Source organism: Ascaphus truei, chromosome 3, assembly GCF_040206685.1.
Source record: "Ascaphus truei isolate aAscTru1 chromosome 3, aAscTru1.hap1, whole genome shotgun sequence".
NCBI classification, from domain to species: Eukaryota; Metazoa; Chordata; class Amphibia; order Anura; family Ascaphidae; genus Ascaphus; species Ascaphus truei.
In genome coordinates, this window is record NC_134485.1 from 58,709,974 (window position 1) to 58,730,637 (window position 20,664).

Here is a 20,664-nt window from a genome sequence, read left to right on the forward strand (position 1 = left end):
TGTGCATACATTATTTATAATTCAACAAAATGTGACCTTACTGGTAAGGGGTGAATACTTCTGCAAACCACTGCATGTGGTATGTTGCGGTGGTTTTTATGTGACCTATTTTCTAACCTAGGCAGGTCATTTTCTTGCCATGGCTTTAAAAACGTGAAACTATTAGCTTGAAAGAAAGTTGCTTTTTTGAATAGGGGTTCCTGGTAAATAATTTGTTCTTGAAGCTATTCTGGCCTCGGTTAACCCAAGCAGCATATTACAATTACAAGGGAAACTTGCGTGCCAGGTCTTGCTTCTTGGATTTTTCTCTATTAAGGGTTTAGGCGCAGATAATAATGCAAATCAGAACTGATGTAGGTGGCCCTCAATATGAATATGAGAAGCTGTACAGATTCAGGAACACTACAGAAAGGTGGACGGGGCGTTATGAACGGAGTGAGATTTACTCATGGTCTACTGTTTTCTACAATTCAAATTCACTTTAGAAGCAGTTTTAAAGGTCCAGATGTAGGAAGACTTCCTGTCCTCGGTGTTAGAGACGAACAAGCAAAACTCAGTGGTGCTGAGGACTGTGTCTGCCACGATGGAGCTGCGTGTGGGGGGGTCCATGCTTCGCAGCATTAATAATTTGGTGCCGTGACAGCGCGTGTCATCAGCACCGAAGACCCCAAGTCTTGCTGCATCTGTATAGTGCCTACGAGCACCATAGCTAACCAAATGGCAGGTACAAATTATGAGGGAAAATCCGTTTTTCTGAAACAGCGTTTGCTTCCTTTCACTACAATACTTCATTGTGTGTGTGTGAGCAATGCAGGGGCTCCCCGTTCCCAGCTTCAGTGCTCCCCGTCTTATTGGGTTTGGTAGTCTGACAAGTACGGTGCTGCATAATTATGGTGATAACATCGCTGGGGTGAGGTCGACCAAGCTAATGTTGGAGGAAACAGCGGATTCAAAGTGGGGTCTGTTAACATGAGTACGAGATGTAAACGTTTGGCACGTGAAAATAAAACAAGCCTGAGGCTGCTATAGAAAGGTGGTAGCAGGGGGCATGCAATGAACTGAGATACTAATTAGTATTACAACTAGTTAGCAAGTGTACATCTAACCGTATTCTTTATGTAGCCATGCATAATAATGACTGCATACATCTTCCCTGTTGGCAGTAAGTCCTGGTAAGTACAGGCCTGCCAACAGTAGTTATGGAGGTTTTCCCTCACACCCTGGTGTGGTGCCCAGTGTAAGGAAGGGAGTGGCTGTATGCTCTGAGTCCCTGGATAGTGACATCAGAGATGCGCCTGCCCCCTGAGGTATAAAGGGCACAGCACTGTCAGTTAGTTGTTGTTGGCCAGCAGTTGTGTGAAGCAGCTGGTAAAATGTATGCTCCTGCATAAGGGATTGGAGGAATACTTTTGTGACCCTAGTGCTGTAACTAGCGGTAGCAGAGTGACCAATCAAGTCTGTCTAAGCCACACTGTGTCCAGGGACCTGGCGCAGGGGTGATATCCCTAGGAGAAAGGGAATCCCACTTCAATACGGGAGGGCGTACCTGGCAAAGGGACAGCACGACGAGATGTGCGGCTAGAGCCGGCAGCTGCATGGGGCAGTCTGCTACATCCCAAACCACAATAAAGATGCCATGTTCAAAGATACCCCCGCTGTGTGAGTGTGAGATTACTCTGCAGTGGCAGTCACCACCGAGAAGGAGTTCCTCACCAGGACCATCTCCCTGCGGAAGCATAGATCCTGATGAGGTGGAGGCGCTGCACATGAAGTAAGTGCTACCTGTCCTGATGACATCCCCTTATACCATCAAGCGGGAGACTTAGGAGTCCTGTTACTTGCAGGTGCACCACCATACACGATCATGTAATGGGGACCGGTTAGACCACATGGGCCAATGTGAGATTGGGTGGGTCAGACAAGGGGGTCCAGCCGTTACATTTGGAGGCGTTGCTGAGATACCTGTTAACAGGACAGGCTTTTGCTAGGCACACACTAGGAAACAGGGAGAGTGTCTGCTGCCACTTTGTGCTGCGTGGGACGGAGCCAGGGGTAGTCGGGGAGCTGCTGGAGCTGCAGGCCACACAGACGCCTTGGGATCCGTAAGGGGTTAGTGAGTCTGGAGCCGGGGGCTATTGCTGTCCTAGTCGCCTTGAGGTAGCGCTAGCGGGGGACGCCTGAAGGGATAAACTGGTAACTTAGGGCAGGAATTCTGGAAGGGTCCGCACTAGGCTAGCCAACAGTAGGTCGACGCCCAAAGTACTGCATGGAAGAGTCAGAGTACTCTAGTCTCCATTCCAGATTACTTGACCAAGGAGCACAGACTGGAGGAAAGCGTTACAGTAGACACAGAAAGAGTGAGCCTAGCCTGAGGTAGTGTAAACACGAGTCAGATCTACATTAGGTACACAAGGTGGTGCACAAGGCATGTTTGTTGTATGGATGTGGTAGCTGCCCCGCAGAGAGGAGCTCCATGTACAAGAACCCCGCGTTCAACGATCAAGAGAGACCTGTCGGAATGGAGGATCTGCATAGAGCAGAAGGTCCAGGATGGCGGACAGAGTAAGAACACGCATATGACCTGTGCGTGGATGAAGCAGAACAAGCTACAGGAGAGACTCTTGTGTGTTTGCTCTGGAATGGCGTGAAAGCTGTAGCTGCGCCGTGTTTATCATGTTTTTGTTCTCGGGATGATACCCCTGAGAATAATGAGCCTGATAGTGTTATCCGATGGGAGGAACGAAATGGACTTTGTTACACTTCAATGAACAAACAGCCAGACGCTACCTCAATTGTAAGAAAGGACAATACTTACCAAAATGGCGGTTCCCGCGTTCCCGGGACACCGCGTGGGCCAGCTGCAGAAAGTCTTGCAACGTTGCAGTTTGCTAATTGTTGGCCAGGATTGGCGCCAACGAGAAAACTCCACACCGTGGGGGAGTTTGGCGCGAAAGCTGGAGCCGCGCCCTCATGGACTATGACTCACTCTGCACCTGTGCTGGGTCAGCCTACAAGTCTACGAGACATCCCCCTAGTTTCAACCAGGGGGAGTGGTTTGCAGTTCCACCGGATGTCGATAGAGAAAGTAGGAGGAGGGGTTGCTAACTCAGCCCATGCCCTTCAGTTGCGAAGAGCCATTGACCAGTACAGACCTCTGAAACGAGTGCCTCTGCTGGTGAATATGGCTGAAGTTGCCGATAAAGTGGACCAGAGTCCGTTGATCTCTACTCATCCCTACTCGGCTCCAGGAGGCTTCCTGATCATCCGTGTAGAGGGTGTGGAGAGTGTGGCGTGTCTTTGCCTGCAGTGCAGACTGCCGGGCGGAGCCGTGGGCAGTGAGGCCCGATGCCCCCACTGTGGACTGCAGTACATGTGGCCCATGACCACTTTTGTACCGGTACAAGCTGTGGGAGTAGCAGGAAGTGTCCCGATGCCGATCGACGAACAGCCGGGAGCACTATGGAACGAGAGTGCAGGTCCCGCGGAGTCGGAGTCAGGTGTGGTGCTCCCGACGGAGAAACCACGCCATCGGAGAGGTGACCACCGAGGAGCCCATCGCCGGTCTCCTACTGGGATGCCCAGGCCGAACAGCGGGTTGGAATCCTCGGACGAGGAGTGTGCTGGGCTGTCGAGTGCGATGGTCATGGAGAGAGACTGCCATACTATTGGTACGCCATGGAGAGATGCCATTCCCCGTGGTGTGGAGACGCGGAGTAGAGTGTCTCCAGTACCGCGACTACCCGATCGCCGGAGTCCCACTGCCGTGGTGACTAGTGGATCGGAGGGAGGTCGATCCACCCCGACCCTGCGATGTAGTAAGATGACACCGTGCCTATCGCAGAACCAGGGGGTGGAGGAGAAGGAAGAGCGAGTCCAGAGCCAGACTGGATCGCGCAGCAGACGGGCGTTGCCGGATGTCCTCGTGGAGGAAGAGATCCCGATTGGGGATGCAACCCAAGATGGCGTCGAAGCATGTGCGTGCGCGGAGGAGATTCCGGATGACCAGAGCGGCCTCGAGTGGGAGGTGCTAGCGCCTCTGCGGTCGAGCAGCGGAAGTCGATCCCCTACTACCAGGGGGAGCGGGCGTTCGAGACGGAGAGCAAGAAGCCCAGCTGCTGGAGTCAAGAAAGGACTTTGTGGGGAAGTCAAGGCAGGTATTGCTGGAGAGCAGGTCGTAACCCTGTCAATACCTACAGTTCGGTCCCGTCCCTCAACCCCGTCCACTCCCAAAGTTAGCCCCAAGGCCCTAGTTAAAGCCCCTGTCCCAGTCACCCCATCATTCGGGTCCACTTCTAGTTTGGGGGCGTCAGGGGAGTCCCGGGGTCCTATCCAAGAACGGACTGGAAGCCTGGACTGGGGAACGTCCGATGATGGATCGGAGGGTGGAGGGAGGATTTCTCGATGTGGGTCGATGGCCAGCGAGAGTTATAGTGCGCTGGGTCTGGAGGGCGGACACTGGTCACAGAGTAAGAGCCAAGTGGGGCGATCTGAGGGTACGTCCGGGGTATCGTCGGGTGGGCCTGATGAGGAGTCGATAGAGGAGTCGATAGAACCTAGCTCTGAAGAACGGAAGGAGACTAGGTGGTGGGCCCAGTTGTACGAGGGGTATGTTGCTTGGTTTGACCGCACCCGATTTATCCTAGAAAGGGAGGGAGTGGTTGATCACTGGTGGGCTGCCGGTGATTTTGATGACGAGGCATATCTTAGAGCTCTAAGGGTAAGATGGGATCGTATCCAGGCAGGCCTTATTACTCCACGGGGATCCGAGGGGTTGGATGACCCGATAGAGGCCGATGAGCCCCTATCATGGGTGCTGCCTGGGTCGGCTGGCAGAAGTAAGTTGACCAGGACTTGCCGAGCTGAACGGGTTATTGTAACTCAATACAGAAGGTCGCATGGGCTTGAGTATCCCTATGTCCCGGAACCTCTCATGAGAGAGATAGAGGAGAATAGAGAAAGGTGGCTTAAAAACGATATTCAGCACTATATCGTAGATAAAGGGGGAGCCATTAAAGGAATTCAGGCCGAGCAGAGGGTGTCCCAACTTATGCGGGTCTGGAAGATAGGACGCAGTGTGTACATGCACAAAGTGGTATATTGCAACGAGCGAGGGTTACCACGGGAATACAGCGTGACTGTGCATGATGCCGCGGGGCGGGAGGTGAAGAAGCCAGACCCTCGACATTATTATTGAGTCCCAGAATATAGTGGTCTGCTGTTTCTTTAGCGCTCCCTGCTGGTCAGTGAGTGAGATGTGCTTACATTATTATGACAATGTGATAATGTTTGCCATGTTATGTGTGTGTTCTTTTGCAGTGTTTCCTGGCGCAAGGTACACCAAATTTAGGTCCCAACCGGGATGGTGGGTATTAACCAGGGGGAGTATGTTGCCATGCATAATAATGACTGCATACATCTTCCCTGTTGGCAGTAAGTCCTGGTAAGTACAGGCCTGCCAACAGTAGTTATGGAGGTTTTCCCTCACACCCTGGTGTGGTGCCCTGTGTAAGGAAGGGAGTGGCTGTATGCTCTGAGTCCCTGGATAGTGACATCAGAGATGCGCCTGCCCCCTGAGGTATAAAGGGCACAGCACTGTCAGTTAGTTGTTGTTGGCCAGCAGTTGTGTGAAGCAGCTGGTAAAATGTATGCTCCTGCATAAGGGATTGGAGGAATACTTTTGTGACCCTAGTGCTGTAACTAGCGGTAGCAGAGTGACCAATCAAGTCTGTCTAAGCCACACTGTGTCCAGGGACCTGGCGCAGGGGTGATATCCCTAGGAGAAAGGGAATCCCACTTCAATACGGGAGGGCGTACCTGGCAAAGGGACAGCACGACGAGATGTGCGGCTAGAGCCGGCAGCTGCATGGGGCAGTCTGCTACATCCCAAACCACAATAAAGATGCCATGTTCAAAGATACCCCCGCTGTGTGAGTGTGAGATTACTCTGCAGTGGCAGTCACCACCGAGAAGGAGTTCCTCACCAGGACCATCTCCCTGCGGAAGCATAGATCCTGATGAGGTGGAGGCGCTGCACATGAAGTAAGTTGGACTCGTAACCACTACCTCAGCTACCTGTCCTGATGACATCCCCTTATACCATCAAGCGGGAGACTCAGGAGTCCTGTTACTTGCAGGTGCACCACCATACACGATCATGTAATGGGGACCGGTTAGACCACACGGGCCAATGTGAGATTGGGTGGGTCAGACAAGGGGGTCCAGCCGTTACATTTATATTGCAGCATGTTCATTTCTAGGGTGGTCTGTACTATAAACTGCTACACAGAGTATTCACTGTTGGTTAAGTAGGGCCATGGACTATAAGGAAAAGGGCCCGGGACTACAGGGACAACAACCTGCTATTGTGGTGAGACGGTTAAATCTATCAAAAAAGGGTGATGATCAGTGATTTGGCTCACGTTGGTGGGTGGGACAAGCTGTTGAGAAGAGGTGGGCTGCCCTGTATAGGGTAGCCATTTTAGCTAGCACAAGGGAAACGTTTCTCGCCCTCCCACCATGTTTCTGCGAGATGTTCCTTGACAGCTAAAGTTGGTTGGGAGATGTCCCTGGTTTTGGTCCCTGTTGGGACATGGTAAGTGTCATGGAACAAGAATCACATCTCTGTTTCACCCCCCCCCCCCCCATTTCCTTTGCAGCTTCTGCTTGTCAGTTCCTCATTTCCAGCTGCATGTATTTTGCTCTGTACACACACACAGTGCCTGTGTGTTAGACACAGTGTTGCAATCCCTGTCTCTGCATTATGCCAGTGAGTTGCTACAGCAACCTCAGCCTTTCTATCAGAATGGGCTAGTCTGCTTTCTCCCCCTCTGCTTTGTTCACAGATGGTCAGTCCCCAGGCTATCTTGTTACCCAGAACACACTGGCACTTCCTTTGACATTCAACACTGGCTGAGTGAGTACATTCTGTAATTTGCTCTACTGGCAAGGCCTCATCCTTTTCACCTGCCCTTACTACAAAGCACCCACAGAGAGACATTTTTCCAACACAAACATCTCATCCACAAGTACCTGTCTTTATTGCTGCTTTCCTTAATAAAGTGAAGAAAATATACAGGACTTGTTGTGGTTTGGAAAGAGGGCTGAGTAGAACCTATCTGGGCTATTCATACCACACATGACTCTGGCCTCAGAATAGTAAGGTAATAGCAATGTCAATAGCCTTGCGGCACGGCATCCTTTGGATGATCCGGTGAAACATGCCCATTGGCCCTGGCGGTCAGTGGCTGGCATGATATGTTTGATTGAACGGTTTGATTACACTGTGTTAATTACGATAATGTTTTCTGGCAAGTCTGTGTGATGTTTTAATAAATGCTGAATCCGTTTTACATCCAAACGGGTGTTATTGGGATTCGGTTAAATGGTCTAGGAAAGCAGAGAAATGAGGAATCCTGAAGTCAAGTACATTTATCACCAAATAGTTTAGCAGTTGTGTAGTGAATTTTGCCCACTTAAAACATCAATGCACTGGAAACGTTATTAAATATATAGTTCTAAAGATTTTAAAATGTCATTGATATAGTGTGTAGAGAATACTGCAAGAACACTATGGACAGCAAGGCCCATATATTTACTAAGCATCACATACCTTCCGGCAATAGAAGACAACTTGGGCTGCGAGCACAGTGCGCGCGGCACAATCAAAAACATTAAGTCAAATCAGGCAGGCCATACTGCGCGCGCGGAAGCGCACCAGGGCGGCATGACTTAGAATAGAGAAAAAAAATTGTTTTTTCGCACGACGGCCGCTTCACGTGAGTATTTGAGCCAATGAGGGCGAACCATGCAACCTACTGGCGCTCCGTCAGGCCCGCGTGCGCCTGCACTATGTCCGACGCCTTACATCCCATTCAAGGGAAATCTAAATCTAATGGTGCGAAATCTCCATGAATTTCTATCCTTTTCAATGAAGTATTAGCTAACTCCATTTCCAAGAGCTGTGATCCTTTGTACTGTATCAGGGGTGCTCAACTCCAGCCCTAAAGCCTCCCCAAGAAGTCAGGTTTTCAGGATATCCCAGCTTCAGCACAGGTGGCTCAGTCAGAGGCTCAGTTGAAGACTGAACATATGATTGAGCCACCTGTGCTAAAGCATGGACAGATTGAGCCACCTGTGCTGAAGCAGGGACTGATTGAGCCACCTGTGCTAAAGCAGGGACAGATTGAGCCACCTGTGCTGAAGCAGGGACTGATTGAGCCACCTGTGCTAAAGCAGGGACAGATTGAGCCACCTGTGCTGAAGCAGGGACTGATTGAGCCACCTGTGCTGAAGCAGGGACTGATTGAGCCACCTGTGCTAAAGCAGGGACAGATTGAGCCACCTGTGCTAAAACAGGGACAGATTGAGCCACCTGTTCAGAAGTAGGGATACCCTGAAAGCCAGTCCTGTTGGAGGGGCTTGAGGACTGGATGGAGCACCCCTGCTGTATATGAACAAGATTCTAAGAAACTCTGCACATAACCAACTGCTTTATTTCAGTTACTATGACTGCAGTCATTTTAAGGAACAATCAAGGAGAATAAATATTTTTGTGGTTCATTTTCGACATTTATATGTAGGAATCCCCATAGTATAATTTCCCGCTGCACACAGATAGAGAAGAGCGCCGTCATTTCATAACAAACATGACTGTTTACATTGATTTTAGAGGACAAGATAAATCGACTTGTCTTTTTGCTGTGTGCCATATTTCATTTCGGTACAGTATTATTGGGTTTGAAAAGGTGCCTTCCTCAGCTACAAAACCTACATTTAATTGTAGTAAAGAAATGAAAGCTCCGTGCATGTGTGACATTTACAGTATATTCTGCAAATATCCTCCTGTCATAGGAAAAGCAATTGACGGCTTATCCTTAATGTTTGTTGTTTTCTAGAAACAGATGGCTAACTGCATTTGATCCCATTACAGTGCAGCTCTAACTAGCTAGAGGTCTCTGTGGATACAGCCAAGCACCGAGGTCAGTTTTTTGACAAGGCCATCTGCCTACGGAGGGAACTATAAGTGGGTGGGTTATATTTAGAGCCTGGTCCAATGAAGAGCCAGGGCCCCAGTGATTTCCCAGTGCAGCTCTCACCAGACTGAGGTTGCCACTCTTTGATGTTTCATGTGTGTTGAATGAACAATATGGGAATATAGAGGAAAAACAACCCACTGTAAAAGATCACAACACAGATAACGGAGGAATTTAGACAGTTGGCACAAGTTATTTGGTTGTTAAATGAAACGTATTGTGTGTAACCAATGCACATCAGCTAAAAAAAACATATGGATTTGCCTTTCTGGACATCTGAAGACAGAAACTGAATAGAAAGAAAGGACTGATTTGAAGAAGTTATCTCCTGTGTCAAGGTAAGATCCGCATGCATTCTATTACTGTAACTCAATGTTCTGCAACTATGCTACAGTAGCATGAAATAATGTGAGAACAGAAAAAGTTACAGGGCAACATATACTGTACATAGACAGTATGCCAAATTAATTAACAAGCCATAGATTGCCCATCAATTCATAATAATAATAGCATGTTCTTGTATAGCGCTGCTAGTTTTACATAGCGCTTTACAGAGACATTTTGCAGGCACAGGTCCCTGACCCATGGAGCTTACAATCTATGTTTTTGGTGCCTGAGGCACAAGGAGATAAGGTGACTTGCCCAAGGTCACAAGGAGCTGACACTGGGAATTGAACCAGTTTCCCCTGCTTCATACTCAGTGCCAGTCAGTGTCTTTACAAACTATATATAGATATAGATACAGTAAAGGGAAGAATAGATGTTACATGATGTCAAATGTAATATCCAGTACAGTTTGTAACGTAACGGCACTGGAAGGTTTATAAGCCAAGTCAGAAAATAAAAATAGAGATGCACTATTTAAAATCAAGCTCAAATTGTAAATTGTCAAAACGCAGCTTCACTGGAGCTCAGTATGAAATGTGACAAGCAGGACAGATGCAGCCGAATAGATTTCAGGGTATCCAGGTTACAAACGTGCAATATGTAAGATGTGCAACATACAGTAGTGTTTTTCCATAATGACCTGTGCTTAACAGGATTAAAAATAAACGATACATTAAACTGAAAGTTGCATAATCTAGCGCAAAAAAATAAACCAGAGCAAGATACACAGCACCTGATTCAAAGAAAATTTCTAGTTAGAGAGTTTGATAAATTGTATTGTATGTCTTTATTTATAAATATACCTGTAAAGTCTTGGAATGAGACTGGCTGCTCTCTGGTAGGCTCACCGCACTGCGATCATGTGTACACGGCCACTTACTTTAATGGCATTTAACGTGAGACCGCAGTGCGTTAACCGCACCAGAGGTTAGTGAACCTGCCCCCAAGTATATTCTATTAATTATAAGACATTAAGTGAAAATTAACGATAGCAGTTTAAAAATCTCATCACTAGGTGACGTCACACAAATTGTTGTGTAAATTAATTCAGTACTGGGCAACCCAAAACTATTTGAAGTCCACAGACATTGGCCTCAAAAAAGTCAAAGTGACACATGCTGCATTTTTCCGAATCACCAACGAAAAAGCCACATTGTATGTTTAATATACATATCTTATATCTTGTCATATCTCATTATATAATATAATATATCTTGATCAGTTCACTGCCAGACAAACAGCACTACGAGTGCCAACGGGCTTCACAGAGAATAAAGGGGCTTTAGGTACGGCTAACTAGTGCTGCACTCGTTCTATTGGGTCGCAGCTTTCTAAAGTTGCATCAAACTTATTTCGATCACTTTTAATTGTGGCTTAATATATTACAGTTCTTGGGTACAGTATACGCGTATTGCCCTTATACAAGGGTTGTTGTCTGCAGGTTTACTACAGCATTCCAGAGATTACATTAATACTAAATGGAAACTTGAAACTGCAGGTTACAGCCCTGAAATCGCTTCTCCTAGCATGCACCCACCTTGCATTACTTTCAGCTGCAACTGCAACTGGCTGCTGTATTGCCCAAGTCATGCCGGGTTTCGTCTGTTTTACTTGTGCATGCTTTATATAGAGAGGTTTTTAGTAATGAAACCGAGGTGGTGAGTAGGATTTTAGACTATATATGGAGTTGTTGTACCAACAGAAAGCAGGTAGCGATGCCCCTACAAGAATCCACAGTGAGACCTCACCTGGCACCCGGTGTACGGCTCTGGAGACCCCATCTGCAAAAGACCATTGTGTTTACATGCTCAGTCATAAAAAATACGCAATGTAATACACACTGAGATAAAGAGATGAATAGGGCATGTGATTGGGAGTTTGAGATATCTCAAAGGCATAAATAAGGTTCAGGAAGGAGAATAAAAAGAAGCACTAGGACACGGGGTCATGTTTTAAAGGTGGGAGGGGGGAGGGGGGTGCAGTAGAAATATGACGAGGTAGTATATGGAACAAACCTTCACAGGACGTGGTAAGGGGCAATACAGTCTTTGAATTACAATGCTTATGGTACACACAACGCGATAGGACACTTCAGAAAAATACATTGGATCCTTATAAGATTTTGTAGCAAGAGGGAAAATGGACAAATGGTTTGTCTGCCGTCCACTTACATCATGAGTTAGTTTTCTCCTTTAGAGAAACAGTTTTTCGGAGTCAACATATTAAAATTTGCCTTCAACAACTGTTTTATATCACCCTGATAATTACAGCTTTTTAGTCACTCCAGATAATTGTTATAATAATAATACAAGCACTCGTGGCATTGGATAGATGTAACAGCACACAGGGAACGATAGCAGTTCCAGTAGTAGGGCTGTAATTGACCAGTCGATGGAAACACTTACCACAGTAGTATATTCCACATATCAAATGAGGGGTGGCCAAGCGTTTTTTCAGGCATGGCAATAAATCTCTCCTCTCTCACTCACGTCCCCTCCCCCCATGCTCTTACTCAATCCCCCCTCCTCCTCTCCTACTTACTCAATTACTGCCTCCTCTCACTCAACCCGCTCTCCTTCTCTCACTCAATCTGACCCCTCTCCTCCTTTCTCACTCAACCCTCCTCTAACAATTTTAGATTGGGGAGTCCCGCGGCGGAGGGGAGCTGGCACCTCCCTGGCGGAAGTTGGGCCCGACTTCTGGGCAGGCCTAACTTCCGGGACTGTCAGGATGCACCGTTGGGGTGTGGGCTGAGTTGGCATGAGAGGGCCCTGCAGCTCAGGAGAGCTGGGGCTTCGAAGCGTACAGACGCCCTGGTGGCCGGAGGAAGAAACCGGCAGCGCTCCCGCCCCCCAGGGGCTGATCCGAGTATCATCACGCGGGCCACCCCGTCGTAAATCAATGTTTATCTTTCAATATGTACCCTATTACAGTTCTCTTGCACTAGTTAAAGTGTTTTTACACTCACTCAAGGCCATTCTACAGTACATACCTGGGGATGAGTAACGTGACATTGAACACATGTTGCTTTAGGATACATTAGAAGGGAATTTTAAACTTCCCTACAAATAGGTATATTTTGGAAAATTAGCTGAAATAAAGCATCTCGCTCCAGTGGCCGATCCTTTCACTGACAGAGGCTCCAGCAACGCATTGCTCAGCAGAGAAACGGTTAACATGTTATTGTATGAGTGCGCATACTTTTTCCTTTTTTAAAGGGGCAGTCCCACTTGATTTTGAAAAGCTAATCAACCCTGAGAAATGTATGTATGTGTTTATTTGTATAGCGCCATCCATGTACATAGCGCTTTACATACACGTGACATAATAATAGGAGACATAATATTAATAAGCTCATCAGACACTACATTAAAATATTTGGGAAGGGAGTCCCTGCCCCGCAGAGCTTACAATCTAAGTCGAGTCTGAAGAAATCTTCTACAGTTTCATCCTGAATCTCAGGGTAAGGACAAGGTTGACACTGGGAAGGAAGGGTGAGTGCTGGAGGGGATTAAGCCACACTGCCAGAATCCCACTCTCAAAAGGGCTCGCAAAATTCTGCCCAACCAAATGCGCAAGGTGACAGGAAGTTAATTATGCAATTTGCTGACCAGTTTACAAAATAAAAGATATTTAGAATCTGTTATAGTTCACAGGGGTACTTAATATATATTATTTACTTACTAAGTCAGACGTGTGAAATCATACCACACACGACCAGGGATCTGTGGACATATGTCAGATATCTGTTTTCTCATACCAAAGTAGAAGTTACGTTGGCTCAACTGCTGTCCACAAGTGTATTTTAATCATACCAATACAACAGTGAAGACGGCATTCTTTTAGGTATTAAAGAAAGAATCATATGGGGCATTTTTCAAACTCAGGCATTTTTAAATTAAAACGAAAAACCCTTTGCTTTCCACAAGCCATAAAAATGTAATTAGAAAGTAATAAGGGGAGTAGGTGGAAGGGTAAGGACATACCCCAGAAGGTTATTTTACTCTGTTCTTAATGCAAGAGGTTTTAGGATAAAAAACATGCATTTGGGATATGAAATTGGAATTCAACAGAGGGACTGTAAATAATAGGTACTGTATTGCTTTGAAAAGAGTAACTGCATTTTCGGACACATTTTGCTGCAATAGTTTTATGGGTGTTGATTACATGTTTTTATTAGTAAACCAAAAACCTCTGCAGGTACAGTAAGGCCTGAATCTATTTCTAATGGTGGCAGCGATTTATGGTTATGTTTGTGATGGATTGAGGGGAGATATTACTCATGTTGGGGCCCTGTGGGGAGATTAATGAGGCAGCTGGATAGCTGTGTGTATTAACACGTCGCATGCACAAGTTATGTGCTGACAGGTGTGCCATTCGTGACAGTGGTGATAACACAATCTCAAAGCGATTGTACTAAATTGTACTAAATACTAAATTGTACTAAATACTGGCACAAACCAATGTTTTGAGTGATTTTGAAAAACATCTGAAATTCTGCTCAATAATTTACAGTATATAAAACACTTATTTCTAAATACTTAACATTACACAAATTGATAAAACATGTATAATTATTAATAGTGTCCATAAACCAAACATGATCCTTATAAAACAGACTGTGTATATGTTTTAGTGCATGTTTGAAACTAAAAGTATCAAGCTCCTTACTACCAGAAAATAATAAGAGCAAACAAATCTTGTCTTTCTTCCTTCCCCCTTTGCGGTCAGGCCGAGAAAGGGTTAATAGGTGCAGTACCAGTCACACCATTAAGGTTTTATGGATTTATTAAACGTGGTGCTTGAAATGGTACAAAAAAATGTACATGATCAGTTCAGATTTCTTTTAATCACTTGAAAGTCGGAATATTTTCCTTCAGTTTCACTTACAATGAAACGGTGAAAATAGTAAAGGGAAAATAAATACTTTAGATAGAGGTTCTTTTATTGGCCAAAAAGTAGTTTAAAGTTTACAAGCTTATGAACTTAAACTGGTCAACTGTAATTGTTGGTCCAGTAAAAGATCGTACAACCTACTTTGTGCCGTTTCCTTTTCTCATATAAAATAAGGGACCGATGAGGCTAAAATGTGGTTGTTTTTTTTGTCTCATGAAGACTCTACACAGGGGGTGGGATTATCCAAGTCTTATGTCAGTCTTATCTAATTTGCTAAAGTGGATCAGGTTAATGGACCATGTTTCAGTGTTAATTAGGATGAGGAGGGAAATGCTAAGCGAAAACAGCAGTAAAACTCACCATCAATTCCAGGCTGTCAAGTTCACAGAAATATATCTCAGTAACTATTGGGTCAAACAAAGAACCTAACAGTGTGGACAGATTCATGCACAATCATATATATTAGAAGGGACCTGGATGGACCTGAAACGTCGTTCTGCACTCAGAGGTTTCAACAATAAATCGGATGTTGATCAACTTGTAAGTAGAGCTCTCTACATTTTTTTTTAATCATATCACTTTGAAGGGGTGTAACCATCCTTTAATATATATATATATATATATATATATATATATATATATATATATAGAAAAAAGAGAGATATTTAATGATGGGAAAGGGGGGAGGGGGAAGAAAATGACTCACAAGGGTACAAGAATTAAAAGCGTTTTGGGAAATATCACCACCATCCGGTATCTGCAAGGGGATCAGAAGTCCATCAGTCTCATAGAGATGAAGGGGCAGTGATCCGTCAGGATTTCCAGGGTGCCTCGGATATTAACAGCAAACGTCTCAGGATTCCAAAGAATGTCTCCTGTGCTGGATGGCCGCTTTACTGTTGCGCGCTCGAACTGGCCTGCTTCTGCGCATGCGTGATGATGTAATGTCCGTGCGTAATGCCTGATGACGCTCCCTGACGCGTTTCGTCGCACACGGGCGACTTTTTCAAAAGTTGGGTACTTTGACCCCTGGTGGATTGAACGAGTGTCTGGATGTTAGTACGCTGGTCTGAGCCTTCCCTCTGGACATACTTTCCCAGTTTCTTTAGTTTCCTCTGCTATCCATCTTTCTGAATCCTTCCCAGATCTTTTCCTGATCTTGTAGGCAGGCATTCTGTAATCACTTGTATTTCTATTAATAGTATATTATGTATTTTTATTTGTATATTATTATGTATTATCACTTCCCTGATCTGGGCCCCTAACCTCATATATAACCTCATATATCACCATTTTATATGTAGTAGTTTAACACATTACTACTCAATCATATACAATCATTTCATAGTATTCTGCTTAGGATATTATGTCAGGTTAGCTGTGTCCCCATCACTTAGTCTATGCCTCTATTCCTTAATATGAAATATATATATATATATATTTTTGTATATTATATATACATTAATATATATATTTTTTTATTTTGTTTATGTTGTTTTGGGTTATTTATAATTACAGATATTCAATATCTACATTGATATTAGAGTTGGTGTTTATTCCTGTTGGAATTTCAGATTGATATGTCGTTAGGTGTATTAGACATAATTTACCTAATTAGATACTATTTCCCCTATTTTAATAGGTTTTTATTCATTTGACTGATTTTGTAAATGTGTGTGTATATATACGAGTTTATTTATAGTTTTCAACTTAGTCATCTGATCACTACAAATTGTTTGTCACTAGCCTTTTAGCCTTTTTGTTTTCTCTTCATAGTTCTGTTTTTCATTAGTGCGGTATGTATTAGTTTATTGAGTGTGCACACATAGCTCAATTACAATCAGCTGGATTTAGGGGTTGCTAGGACACCATAAGAGTATATATACATATCCCAGCATCCCTTCCTCATCACCCTTTGAAAAAGTCGCCCGTGTGCGACGAAACGCGTCAGGGAGCGTCATCACGCATTACGTCATCACGCATGCGCAGAAGCAGGCCGGTTCGAGCGCGCAACAGTAAAGCGGCCATCCAGCACAGGAGACATTCTTTGGAATCCTGAGACGTTTGCTGCGAATATCGGAGGCACCCTGGAAATCCTGACGGATCACTGCCCCATCATCTCTATGAGACTGATGGACTTCTGATCCCCTTGCAGATACTGGATGGTGGTGATATTTCACAAAACGCTTTTAATTCTTGTACCCTTGTAAGTTATTTTCTTCCCCCTCCCCCCTTTCCCATCATTAAATATACGGTTTTATACTATGGGGTGTGCGCTCTCTCCTCTCTTTTCTGTAGATTCCAACGGATGTGGTTCATCCCCTTTGAGAGCAGCCGGAGACCCCCATATCAACATCACTATTGCACCATTTATTGGACATTTTGAAAGGACTGGTTTTTATTTCTTTCCCTTCTTTCCCTTCTTTCCCTTCTTCATTCACAGTTTGATGTTATTATTGGATTTTATTTAGCACTAGTAATATTATTACATTAGGCACTTGGACATTGATCATATGTTGGTTTATCTTTGGATATAATTTATAAGATTACTATCACTTAGGCGCTGCTTTATTGTTCTTTTCTGTTTGTCTTTGATATATATATATATATATATAATAAAGAATATCACTTGTGAGCACATTCACATTCACATTAGACAGGTCTGCAACCCTGCCTTTCACCATTATCACCTAGCATACAGTGCTCCCACTGCAGCAAGGGATTCTGGGAAATGACATGCGAGTGAGCACACCGTGTCACCTTTTGCCTGAAATCCATTTTTACATGGAACCCTTAGGCTGAGTCCCCGCTGGCGCTGAGCTCGCTATGCGCTTGGCGTGCTTACTTTCTGCAATGTGGATCAGCACATCCCCTCTCCCGCTGTGCTAGCGCGCTCATGCGCGTGCACACAAACTCTTCCAAGCGCTGTGCTTGGGGAGACAAGGGAGAGATACTTTCGTGCTGAAAGCAGGGTTGCATGGCCCTGCTCTGACCAATGGGAAGAGAGGGTGTGTTTTACTATCACAAAACACTATGAGCAGGGAGCAGAGAGAATTGGAAAGAGGGGGAGGGGGGGGGCAAACTGACTACTACTGCAGTTGGGGGGAGAGAGAGACAGACACACAGAAACACAGACAGCCCCTATACAGCCAATGACACGCCCCCTCCCGTAATAGCCACGCCCCCCCCCCCCCCACTCTTGCTCTAAAAATGTTGCAGGACAGCGATCGCTCATGCTTGGTGAGCTGGTGACATCACTGCTCTCAAAGCATGAGCGAGCACAGCGGCCGCGTGGACTCCGCCTTATAAGATAATGCTCGGTGATAATGGTGAAAGGCAGGGTTGCAGACCTGTCTAAGACATACAAATGTGCTCACAAATTATCTTTTTATTTGCTATATGCTATACAGTAGAGGTTTCTTGTCGTCTTTTTCACCCACCATAACTTAAAATGTGTATGGTATATGTATATATATATATATATACACACACACACATATATATATATATATATATATATATGTCAAGTTTACACACACTGTCAGGGTAAACTCTTAAAAATAATTTGAAAATATATGTCTCACGCCAACGAGTATCTCTTAACTAAATTATAATTTATTTATCACATTGATTTTATAATGTACACATCGAATATGTACATTAGATAACATAGATTAGTATACAAGATAAATACAGACAAATGTACAGTATACAAGTTGCTATATAAGTTTAAGGATGAAATATATACAGGTAGTCCTCGGTTATCCGACACAATGCGTTACTCAAAATGGCGTTGGATAGCGAAACGTTGTAAAGCGAAACACGCTTTCCCATAGGAACACTGTTTAAATGAAAGGTTCCGTTCCTGAAGGCATTTTTAACACTAAAATACACCAAAATATTTTATGCAGGCAATAAGATATGCAGCACACACATAAATTATATAGTGTATATACTGTATTATATATATAATATAACATAATAAATAATATATTATATAGTATAATATAATATTATATAGTATAATATTATATATTTATATATATATATATATATACGCTCTTACGACGCTTTGCAACGTTGTTTATGTGTATCTGTGTATATATATATATATATATATATATATATATATATATATATATACACACACACACACATACACATAAACAACGTTACAAAGCGTCGTAAGAGCGTTGAATAAGCCGTTTTGCCGTTGTAAAAATGAACATAGGTATGCATTGCATAGCGTTGGATAAGCCATTCATTGTAAAACGAAGCGTTGTAAAACGAGGACTGCCTGTACATGTTAAATAAGATGCACATTTTCATGTGATAGGGAGTACAGAATATAAAAGATAAGGAATATAATCAAAACCTTTTTGTTTAGCTATGTCCCCATCATCTTGAATGATTTCAGTTTTCCCCCAGCTGTTATTATATTGTAGATGTAGTCTTTTTCTTAACATTGATGTTTTCCAAATCAAAAACACACTTTACCCAATCGTCAGAGTATGGAATACATATTTGCTTTTTTATTCCTTAAAGTAGCAATACTACTTTGCAATGGTTTTTATTATTATTTGTATATGTAAAGCATGTGGCAATGTATAATTCTACAGTCTTACCTAAGCGAGCAATCGTTTGGTGCTCCTGTTATACATCTGTCAAAATTCTGATTGTGTGTCTTGCTTACATAATGGCTGCTTCAGTCAATGTAACTCAGCAGCTACAATGTATCCTTATATTACTAAGGTAACCTTATCTATTGTTACAGATTGCAGCTCAAACTGCTGGGAACATTTGTTACAAATTATCCCAAACAGGAATGTGTTGCAAAGATCTTGCACTGTTTGGGAGGTGGGTTAAAAAACTGCTATATAAATAAAAGGATGCTTTAAAACAAATTAAAAATGGAATTAAGAGGTGAATAAAACCAAAAACAAAAAAACGCCATTATTATCTAATACTACAAAACTGATTTATTTATTATTATTATTTTAAACATACGATTAAAACATGTTTTGCTGCTTTAATAGCAGTTTTCAGCTACATTTTTTACTTTCCCCTCAAAATACTTTAATCTCAATACAGGTCAAGCGACATTTTAGAAATCCCTCACATTTCCATCACACATCTTACTGTAATGAGCTTTACATGTTGGCTTGTGCTGCAGTGCTTTGAGGATTTAGCATTGCATTTAGATATTAAATGTGTGGAAAATGGAATCACCTTAACAAACTTCTATTGCTTTGCTTTAAAGAGGCAAACCTCCCAAAACAGTGCCTTTAAGACCAATAAAGGACAACAAGGATTCAGCCCTTTATAAAGAATCCCAATAAATATTATATACATGTAACAATAAAACAACAAAATATTATTTGATATGACTGAAAAGCAGCAGCTATAAAACTACAATTGGCATATATAGCTAGTTATGGTATGAAAGCAATGGGTCTAAATGACTATTGAGAATAGAACTAAGAGGTGGCACCATCCTGTCCATAGTCAGATATAGTCCGCACCTTGATTCTTTTGTAAAGGCATAAAGGAGCCCCATAGAGATTACTTGAAAGGGCAACATAGTCTGAGTCTTATAGCGTGACCTTAAACACAAGTGTTCCATGGCCTCTTGGCGTGAGCTCAGAATGTCCCAGTTGATATATCAGAGCTCCTGGCTGACTTTGTACAGTCAACTAAATAAAGCAGCCAGAAAGCCTGCGGCAGCACTTTGCTTTAGCTGCCTTTCTAAGAACAGTATATCGGTCGGGTTCTTTCTGTCAAGCACAGCTGTGCTGAGGAAGAAGACATGCTTATGACATGCTTATTGCTGCCAGTGTCAGACACGTTTGAAAAGATGGATTAGTATTAAAAAAAATCTTAATAGGTAACTAGGGGTAAATATACTTTAGTTAAATTAGTTTTAATATACTGAGCATCCGTTGATTTCTATAGCAGGTTTAGCCCATCTCCCAAGCAGTGCAAGATCTTTCACTTTCCTGTTTGTGATAATTTGTTGCCAATATTCCCAGCAGTGTGAGCTGCAAACTGTAACCATAGATAATGTTACTTTTGTAATATAAGAATACATTGTAGCTGCTGAGTTACACTGACTGAAGGATTGATTTGAAATTGAAAGGCGGCCATTTAGTGAACCCTGTAGAAAAGGATTTTGCTGATGGATCACAGGAGAACAAATCGATTGGCAGCTTAGGTAATTCGTTTTCAATTAAGGTAATCAAATGCTGCATATATTAAAACACATTTATTTTTTAGTTTTTTAAACTGCTTGGATTGCCTCTTTAACTGCAGCCTCTATAAACTTTGCAGAGTAAGGATGACATCCCAAATT

General features: G+C 43.6%; 2 protein-coding genes across 3 annotated transcripts in view; one reads left to right on the plus strand and one right to left on the minus strand.

Annotated features, from left to right (window-relative positions):
• The window catches only part of CMSS1 (cms1 ribosomal small subunit homolog), a 340,967-nt gene that overhangs the window by 33,532 nt on the left and 286,771 nt on the right, over window positions 1-20,664 (minus strand). The window contains 1 exon segment of the mRNA XM_075594077.1: window positions 11,168-11,200. Coding sequence (XP_075450192.1) covers window positions 11,168-11,200 — 33 coding nt within the window.
• FILIP1L (filamin A interacting protein 1 like) overlaps window positions 9,077-20,664 on the plus strand; it is a 288,762-nt gene continuing 277,174 nt past the window's right edge. The window contains exon 1 of one of the 2 annotated variants that reach the window (XM_075594076.1): window positions 9,077-9,370. The gene's annotated coding sequence lies outside the window, so the exon portion shown is untranslated. The remainder of the gene's footprint in view (window positions 9,371-20,664) is intronic. The other variant, XM_075594074.1, reaches the window with a different exon arrangement.